Genomic DNA, 9514 nt, shown 5'->3' with positions numbered 1-9514 from the left:
TAACTATACTAACTATACTAACTAACTAACTAACTATACTAACTATAAAGACAAAAATAAAGACAAATACCTGCTAGTGGCCAATGGAAGTTGTGACATTGAGTATACCATAACTTATTCAAGTATTGGATGGAATAGGTGATTTTGCAGCAACAGTAATGAAGCTAAAAATGTAAAATGTGTCCTCAGAATGGCTCCAACAATCCATAAAGTCACGATATCCGATGGACTTATTAAAGTAAGATTTCAAATGTTTATTTGATGGTAATTTGCCAACATTTGGCAGTATGCATAATTAGAAAGTTTTATTTGAGAGTTTTTGTCAGAGCTCATCCTCTTATGATTGTCAATATACACATTACATTTCACAACAGATCAACAATTTGATATGTTGTGTACCAATCTCAGTGTCCAATGTGCAGTTTATTTGATTGTAATGTACTTCCAACAGGCTTGACGTAGTATAAAAAATTCTAAATGGGCACAACTTTATATACTTTAAAACAATTTTACCTTCAGAGGAAAGTGCAGGTTGTGTCTGCAGGTCTGGAGACAGAAACAAACAGAACTGATTAATACCACTGACTTACGCAGTCATTTTGATAAAGTCGTAATACACATGTAAATCATTACAGGACAAGGAACAAGGGTAGAATGAGATAAAAACACCCAGTTGTGTTCATTTGTTAAATATCAAATGTTCTTGTGTGTGCACAAACCAAAGAAACACATCCTCAGCAGTCTGACAGATAACAATGTTAAACACACAGCTAAGACTTGCATTGTTGGGAATGGGAAGAACAATGCAATGAGCTGTCACAGTTAACAATGCAAACACATGTGCAGTCACTCAGTGTTTTACAAATGGTACAACTGCACAGAGAGGAATACTAGTGTCATTTACACAGCTTAAGAACGGAAACATTTCAACCACTTATACTTAAGTAGGTCTCAGGCTAAATATAACTCAGTCGCCTTGGGTATAAATTTTGCTTGCAGCCTAATAATTGCTTTTTGTACACATTAACACATCTGCATTTTAGATTCATGTGAGAAATTGTGGGTATGCATAAACTTCTCTTTAAAGGGCAAAGTTAGCTAAATTGTTTTCACTGCTTTAGATAGTTGTGGTTTTAAATGGCAGTTATATTTAGACTACATGTTAAAGTTGTATGTGTGTTAAAGCACCTGTCTGACAATGTCATGTGATTTACAGGATCAAGGTTCCGCCTTCGATGGTTTACACCAACCAATGAAGTGAATCTGTGTGGTCATGCCACTCTGGCCTCTGCAGCAGTGCTGTTCCAGTATAATAGTAAGATACAAAACAAACATGAACACAATTTCAAGGTTAATTTCCAGTTAAAATCCAGTTTATGCATTGGCCTTAATTGGAAGACAGAAAATATACAGATACTTTTGTAATGGCTTACTTACATAGGCTCTTCCATATAAAACACACTGCAGCTATATAAACAAAGGACATGGTATTGTTAGCCAATACACCCACAGTAATCATAGTTCCTGCTAGCTTGTGAGAATAATATTATGTGTGTTTATCTGTTAGAAAATGTGAATCCCATACTGGTGTTTGAGACCAGGAGTGGAGATCTGGCTGTCACCCAGAAGGGGGAAGGGTACATCATGGACTTCCCTCTCAACGCACCCACCCCGGAGGTACAGTATGTGGTCAGATGCACACATCAGGTCAATGTTACAGGCAATCCTGGCTGACAGTTACACTGTGTAACTGAGCGCTAAAAAATATGGAGACAAACATTCAATAAATCACACACACATTCAGTTCTTTACCTGTTATAGTCTAGACTTCATTTCCATTGCCCACAACAGTATCATGTCTATCACTATTAAGAAAACCCAGGAACTCTACAATGTGTAACATACAGCTGGAGCTGGATTAACATTATCACTGCAAGGTGCAAGATTTTCCAAAAGAAAGTTTCAGAAACATTGCAAAGTACTTTCAAAAGACAACAAAATGCTATTATTATAACAGCTTTTTTTTCTAAAACCACTTTTCTCAGGATCCCAATGAGTTCAGAGACATCATCAAGGTCAGTAAGAGCAGACACCTACTCTCTCTCACAATCTACATGTACATCAACCCCTCTGTATGTATAGTATGTGCCAAATGTGATTACATACTTGTGCTTTTGTATTTGCTACTTAACTGTGTCTCTGCTTCTGCATGTGTGATACAGGCTGCAGTTGGAAACCACGCAGTCCAGGAAGTCTATCTGAGCTCTAATACTAAGAAACTGCTGATTCGACTGGCTGACAGCTGTGACAGGTAACAATCAAAACACACTTTAAAACCCATAAAAGCCCACAGACAGACAGATATTCAAACCACTGTCTGTCTCTAGGTCAAACTCGGTTTGCTAAATCAATCGCTCGTGCCTTGCCTGGTTTGTTTGTGACTCTGTTTACGTGCTGCATGTGTGGGTTTTCTCCAGGTCAGTGCTAACCAGTCTGAAAGTTGACCCTGTTGCTCTTCAGAGCAGTGACAAGAGTGGAAAAGTAGGAGGAGTCATCGTCACCATGAAAGGTAACCAGAACTAAAAATGAAATCCTATTTGGCAAGGCCAGAGGGATATCGTTTGGGAGCTTTAAGATTTGTTGGGTGGGACAACATAAGTTTAAAGATACCAAAGTCAAGAGTCTTTTAAGAAATAAGTAACACTTGTTTGTTCCATACAACACCCATGCTAAACCCTTTATTAGCTATTTGTTTGTCTATTAGCCAACAAATATGAGATGATAGCAGCAACACCGTTGAGACAAAACTTCAAGCCAAGGTGAATCAAAATTTCCTTCTATCTGCCAATAGGATCCCCAGACTGCCAGCCGGGATACGACTTTTACTCCAGATTCTTTGCTCCATGGAACGGCATCCCTGAGGATCCCGTCACTGGTAGACTGCTATTAGTACTATAACCACAATGACTACTACTACTACAACACAGAGTACTTTCTTATAATTGATTAACACATTTGCATACAAACAGGTACTGGAAAAAAATAAATCTACAGAGTGTCACACATCCAGCACTCATGGGGTAAAGTTGGTGAATGTTCAGCTTGTGTCTTGCGAAAGGTTTCTGTAAAAATCTTTCCTGTCCTTACAGGTTCTGCCCACACTGTGCTAGGAGGCTACTGGTCTAAGAAACTAGGAAAAAAGAAAATGCTGGGTAATTCATTTAACCAATTGCACATCGTAAACTGTCTTATGACTTATTGATCACAAAGCAACATAAAAGTCGGACCACATTGTAAAAATGTGATTTGATCAGCAACTTGTCAAACTCTAAACCAGTGCAAAAGAATTTTACTAGCCACAAAACAATATTTTATTTACTTGATGGCAGGTGTTGTTTTCCACCACAAATAGTCCATTACCACTAAACTGAACCATACTGACTCATAACTCTGTGTGTGTGTTTGTGTAGCTTACCAGTGCTCCAGACGAGGCGGAGAGCTGGAACTAGAAGTGAGAGACGACGGAAGAATCAATATAGCTGGACAGACTGTCACTGTACTGCAGGGAACAATCACACTGTAGCAACAGACACATGCAAGCAAAGAGGGTTGGGGATGATGGGTCATTATGTACCTGCACACAGAAGCAGACGCAGGTTTCGTACCATTTCATAAAAAAATTAGATGGTTTAAATAAAAAGCAGAACAAACTACTGTCCAGACTGGTCAATCTGATACTGAAACTTCACTAAGCATGCCAAAATGCTACAGGATGGAAAGAACATCTCACAATCTGTTAGTATTTGTATTATTTATTCACATGACACAAAAGTTACAATATTTAAAAACAGTAAACTAAAAAAAAACAACACGTAAAATCAGAGGTTGTGTCACTAGTAAAACAGATTAAAGTTAGAATCACAGTTACCCTGTTGGCCTGGATGTTATCTGACAAAGTAAATGAATCAGTTTACATCGGTAGACTGATGTACGCAGAATATATTGTTCTTTCTAAGCTGTGGTTTCCTACAAATTCAGAGTTTTAACTGGTTATCATAATACCAGGTAGTTTCCTTTGTAATAATTTTGTTTTTGTATAGCTTCAGATTTGTTGGTCTATTCTGCCGCACACAGAGTACCGACTCCAAAACTTGTTTTTGCTGTTACAGACAGTATAATGTCAACTGATGATAAACTGTTGTTCTTAAAGATAAGCAAATTATTTTCATACCAGTTTACTGTTTCCATTTCGTTTACTGTCGCTGTAGTTCATTCACAGATTAAAGTACTCAAGTTTTTCCTCCTTTAAACTGCAATTCAGTTGACTGAATTTTTTGAGCTCATCTGGCTGTTGTAGCCGAGTGACATGAAACTATAAATAACTCTATATTCACATTACTAATGATTTTTGGTTGTGTGTGTAAATGCTGAATGAAAGTACCAAAAGTCAATCTAACTATTGTTACAGTGTATCAGTGAGGTATTTGATCAAAAGTATGAGTTTATGAATAGTCCTATTTGAGGTTTGATGCTCAGTATCATAATCCGCCATTGTCTACAACTATTTTATTTGTTCAGTGTCTCAGTACCTTGTTTCACAGCAGACGTTAACTATTGATAGATTTAAAACTGGTGTGTGATGCATTTAAAATGGTTCAACATTAACAATTACAGCTGTGGCCTAAGGGTCTCTAGCTTACAAAACTTGTTGAGGTTCAGTCTGGAGATTAACTTTATAAGGTCTTGCCACTCCTCTTCACTTAAATATGAAGTGTTAGAGCCCAAACTGGCCATCTATTAATCACAAGAGGCTAAATGGTGCATGTGTTTCAATATTTAAATTCTATACTACAAAGGCACCTGTTTTTGAGTGCTTTGTATAATAAGACATTTTAAATTATTCTATTATAAAACATACAATGTTCAACCAGTGTCGTACAGATCAGAGGCAGTGTCCCCTTGAGTGCCTTCAAGTGTCAGTTCTAATGTGTTGATTAGTGTAATGTGCATCTCTAGTCCCTGATCCAGCCAGACATATCATTCAGTGCTTTTGCAGACTGGCAGTCAATCTCTGCCTTGCTGAGGTGCTCCACAGTCAGCGGCTGTTCCACGGTGAATCAGACCTGAAACACCACCATGGCTTCATAGTCTTCTATAACAGGGGAACGCTTGGTAAGGCCTTGTGGGCAGCTGGTGGGAGCTGGATAATGTGAAGTAAGGGTTCAGGAAAAAAACTTTGTAGACGTAGATAAAAAAAATAAAAAAACCTCATGAACAAATGTTACGAGAAGTATTGTTATTGAAAAAGTAAATACAAGCAGTCTCGTACTAATGTCCTCAACCACCATTTGTTGGGAAGATAGACTGTACCTGTGAAACTTAATTCTGCTGTACAGACCTGAAGAAACTTGTTTAGCAACACCGGATTCTGCAATAAATGTCTGTTAATACTAATGGGATAAGATTTTGTATTGCAAATGTAGAAACGTTTAGTGGTAGCACCAAGTTTGAGCATGTGTTTCAAGGATATCATGTTCTCCTGCTGGAGATGGTTGAGTAGTTTCTCCACAGGCGCATAGCGTCGTAGCGTTGTGACGGAGCCCACCATCAGCAGCTTGTGTTTAGCCCTGGTAATGGCTACATTCAGGCGACGCCAGTCCTTCAACAGCTCTCCTAACTATGAATGGATAAGCAGGAGAGAAAGTCAGGTTCCCACTCACCTGTTCATTTCCTAATTCATCAATGTAGAGATTGAAGCGCAGAAAAGAGAGGAGAAAGAGGAGTTAAAAATGATGGGGAAGAGAAACACTTACGTTTCCTTCCTCTGCAGTGCTCTTGACAAAAGAAAAAACTATCAGACTTTTGTCGCGTCCTTGGTATCTGTCCACTGTGTTCACCTCCACACCGGTAAACGCAGAGGACTGCAGCAGAGCAGAGATACTCTTTAACTGCTGTCTGTAGGGGGCGATAACACCTATATCACTAGGCTTACAACCCGCCTGAAGAAAGAAAAATAAGCAGAGGTTAATACAATAATAAGCTACTCTTCCCTTTTATTCACTGTATTAAAAACTAAACCAGGAGATTAAACTCATAAATACTTGTGCCAACAGATGTACCTTTATCAGCAGTGAAAGCAGCTTGTGTATGAGAGCAGCCTCGGTGTGATTGCTTACACCTCCCTGCTCCACAGACTCCAGCGCTGGTACCTAGAGAAAGCAGCAGAGAGAAAAAAGATGTAGACCAGCACGCCTCCATTGTCTTTCTCACAACAGTATGTCAGGCAAAAAGCACCACTCTTATTTTACATAAATCATTTTCTTCAACAGGTGAAGTAGCTGACTCAATTCCTTGACTTTTATGTCTAGTAAAACCCTTTTAAAGCCCATCTATTTTAGTGTAACTCAAAACTGACAAGCAGGATGTTAGACTAATGTAACAGAACTCATTTGTATGCTACATTTGATTTACTATTTTACAGCGTCGCATAACTAGACATTAGAAGTATTGGACAGCTTAAGCTATCCAACAGCTTCATTCACTATTTAAGATTTCCAGTCAAAGATCAACATCCTTTATCTTGACTCATTTCTACCTCAACAAAACACAGTTAAACTACTGCTTGAAGCGCTCTCTATATATTATACCAACCATTGAGCAATCGAGGAAGCAAACAGGGTTGCTAGGCAACAATGTGGCCTGTATCCAAGCCAGGTCGTGCTGGGGATCAGTCTTCGAGTAGGAGCTCAGCTCCGACTGGACAGAAGCCAGGAAGGGCAGGGTGAGCAGGGCTGTGGCTGTCCTCTCTGATCCACACTCCAGCCGGCCCTCGTACATCAGAGAGTTACTGAGAGACATTATTTGCCTGAAAACACAGAGCACATACTATTTGTTATAGAGTGGGAACCCTTTTGAACTCTTGCCATGCTGTTCTGTAGTTGTTGTGTGAATAGAATTGTTTTCTTAATCTTAAAAAAAAAAAAGTAACCTCCACTAACTTGCTAATGTATCTTAGCAGTTAATTGAATGGTCTAAAGGGAGAGCTCATAATAAACAAGGCAAGATTACTGAGGCATACAGTGTTGTCTGTGTGTGCAGGTTTACCTATTCATCCGGTACTGTACATTGAGTTGGACCACTGCTTCACTATGCAGCTCCAGTCGCTTAAATAGACTTTCGTCCATCCCAAGTGACCTGGAGAAAAAAAAGAAAGAAAGATATTTGATATTTTTATGGACATTATTTTAAGTTTACATTAATTACCTAAATGAACTCGTCCATAGCCATAAATTAATGTGAAAACTGACTCATGTTTTACCCACGTAACGCCAGGTTACTACAATAACCGTACTCTTTATAATAACATACATTACCCATCTACACACACACACACACTTTACCTAGCTTCCTGATTTTGTACTATTGGTGGCAGTTGTTGGTGATCCCCCACCAGCACAAATCTCTTGGCATAGAACAGGGGTCCCATACAGATCGGCTGGCTGATCTGTGAAGCTTCATCCACGATACAGAAATCAAACCGGCGACGTGTGAATATGGGATGTTTGATGCCCATACAGGTGGTTGCCACTACCAGCTAGGAAGAGAGAGAGAGGATCGGTATTGAATGGTAAGGGGTTTACTCTTTGTATCCACGTTATCTACAAATAAAAGCAATGATGATTTCAGTGTATATCAATTAAAGTTGGAAGTTGTTGTGATTTTAATATTCCACAACTTAACTCCTTACCTCCTTGTTGTAAAGCTGCTCCAAGTCTGACAGAGTGTGAACTCCCTTCTTCCTTATACTTTCCTCTGTGTAGGGCAGGATGTCGGGATGAACCTAGAGGCAGAAAAAGTCAGAGGGGCAAAATTATTCCGTCCACCCCAAATGTTACTATTTACTTGACATATTCCTGTATAACTTTAATAATCTAGTCTAATTTCTTTTTTCAAACAGCACAACAACACAATTTATATTTACTGTAATAAAGCAACATTTGGAAGCAAGGACTTATTTACTGAGCTGTATCCCACACACTAACATCATATATAGCCCACCTTCTGCCCCTGCCCAAGACGCAGAAACCCAACCCGGAAACGCTTTAGCTTCAGCAGGATGTTGTCAACAGCAGAGTGGGTGTAGCTGGTCAGGAGCACACTGAACCCACATGCGTGAAGGATGCGAACCTGAAAGAAAAAGGGAGAAAGAGACGAAGAGGAGAGAGAGAATGGTGGAGGGGTGCCACATGTGATAAGGAATGAAGAAAAGTGGGTGAGAGAGGGTTAGAGTTCTGGTGTTACTAGGGAGTAGATGATGTTTATTTATGCTTCAGGTAAAATAAAGTTTATAGATCGCGGTTGGGAGTTTACCAGGGTGCAGATGGTTGTGGTTTTGCCTGTGCCTGGCATGCCAACAATCAGTGTGTAGTCTTTAGATAACAACACCTTCTTCATGGCCTGCTTCTGGGGTTTGTTGAGACCTACAAACACACACGAATGAATTCCACAAATGGGCATTCTGCTACACAAGTGGTGAGAGGTCTTCATAGACAATAATGCACAAGGAAAGTTATTGATTTGAGTATGAAATTAGTTGTTCTTGCTCATTTGCCTCATTGCCTCCCATAGCAATGGAAGGTAGAAGAGACTTAAATACAGAAAAGGATAAAAGGAATTAAATGAGACAGGAAGAGTAGAAGGACAGAGTGGCGTTGTCACCTTTAAGGATGTTGGCCACAGTGTCCTTGGCCTCTCTTGGCAGAACAGAACTGAGGTTGGAAATAAACTCTGGAGGACGAAGGTCAACAACCAGCTCCCTCAGACGATCACTGCACACATGGATGTTGTTAATAAATTAACACCTTTTAACAGCCAACATTCTTCCGGAAAGTCTGAGGTGTTATTTTTCACACAACAAAGACCAAACATAAAATGTGTGAAGGTACTGTTCACTTCCTGTTAATAAGCTGGTTCACTATCATAACTTAATATTGCATTTTACTGTATTTACCTGTCCTGACCGTTTTCCATCAGTCTGGACAGATTGGTGAGGTGAGTGCTGAGGCCCACCACACCTTCATCTCCATCCAATCGAAACAACACACCCCTGAACTTAGACAGGTCTCTGTAAAACAACAAAACAAGAGTAAGTCAGGTTTTCCACAATCGTTAAGTTGTTGTTTGGTTGAAACATTTCGGATGGCAGGTGTATGTGGGTTCGTTCTCACCTGTCCAGGGTGCAACTTACACACGTCCTGCTGACCTCACACAGGTATCCTGTTGCCAAACCAACCAGACGACCTTCCTGGTCGCTAACGACGATGCGATCCCCTCTGGCCAAACCACTGTTGGCCAAACCCTTCTGTGGCACTGCACTGCTTCGCTGGAAACTATGGAGGAAAACCCCTTCGGACTGTACGGTCACTGGGCCGCTGAGCTGCACATTCCCCACACAGCTCCCATTCTTCTCACTAGAAACACAGATCAGAGTTTATTGTGCTAAAGGATTTAAATG

The 9514-nt window shown here is 39.9% G+C and overlaps 2 protein-coding genes across 2 annotated transcripts in view; one reads left to right on the top strand and one right to left on the bottom strand.

Moving 5' to 3' along the window:
• LOC118343389 (phenazine biosynthesis-like domain-containing protein 1) overlaps positions 1 to 3681 on the top strand; it is a 4288-nt gene extending 607 nt beyond the window's left edge. Inside the window, exons 3-10 of the mRNA XM_035682188.1 lie at positions 1217 to 1315; positions 1568 to 1677; positions 2046 to 2075; positions 2223 to 2311; positions 2478 to 2569; positions 2852 to 2935; positions 3150 to 3212; positions 3471 to 3681. Coding sequence (XP_035538081.1) covers positions 1217 to 1315; positions 1568 to 1677; positions 2046 to 2075; positions 2223 to 2311; positions 2478 to 2569; positions 2852 to 2935; positions 3150 to 3212; positions 3471 to 3583 — 680 coding nt within the window. The 3' untranslated portion in view covers positions 3584 to 3681. The remainder of the gene's footprint in view (positions 1 to 1216; positions 1316 to 1567; positions 1678 to 2045; positions 2076 to 2222; positions 2312 to 2477; positions 2570 to 2851; positions 2936 to 3149; positions 3213 to 3470) is intronic.
• A 684-nt stretch (positions 3682 to 4365) lies between these two features.
• The window catches only part of dna2 (DNA replication helicase/nuclease 2), a 10564-nt gene continuing 5415 nt past the window's right edge, over positions 4366 to 9514 (bottom strand). Inside the window, exons 9-21 of the mRNA XM_035652066.1 lie at positions 9228 to 9470; positions 9011 to 9124; positions 8719 to 8828; positions 8371 to 8480; positions 8059 to 8187; positions 7748 to 7840; positions 7401 to 7594; positions 7105 to 7194; positions 6652 to 6865; positions 6120 to 6209; positions 5814 to 5999; positions 5531 to 5677; positions 4366 to 5209 (exon numbers count right to left, since the gene is read on the bottom strand). Of these exons, the coding sequence (XP_035507959.1) occupies positions 5153 to 5209; positions 5531 to 5677; positions 5814 to 5999; positions 6120 to 6209; positions 6652 to 6865; positions 7105 to 7194; positions 7401 to 7594; positions 7748 to 7840; positions 8059 to 8187; positions 8371 to 8480; positions 8719 to 8828; positions 9011 to 9124; positions 9228 to 9470 (1777 nt within the window). The 3' untranslated portion in view covers positions 4366 to 5152. The remainder of the gene's footprint in view (positions 5210 to 5530; positions 5678 to 5813; positions 6000 to 6119; positions 6210 to 6651; positions 6866 to 7104; positions 7195 to 7400; positions 7595 to 7747; positions 7841 to 8058; positions 8188 to 8370; positions 8481 to 8718; positions 8829 to 9010; positions 9125 to 9227; positions 9471 to 9514) is intronic.

The sequence above is a fragment of the Morone saxatilis genome, unplaced genomic scaffold (genome assembly GCF_004916995.1).
Source record: "Morone saxatilis isolate NCDOM2014 unplaced genomic scaffold, NCSU_SB_2.0 Contig11, whole genome shotgun sequence".
In the NCBI taxonomy this organism is placed as follows: domain Eukaryota; kingdom Metazoa; phylum Chordata; class Actinopteri; family Moronidae; genus Morone; species Morone saxatilis.
This window is presented reverse-complemented; position numbering and strand designations above follow the sequence as displayed.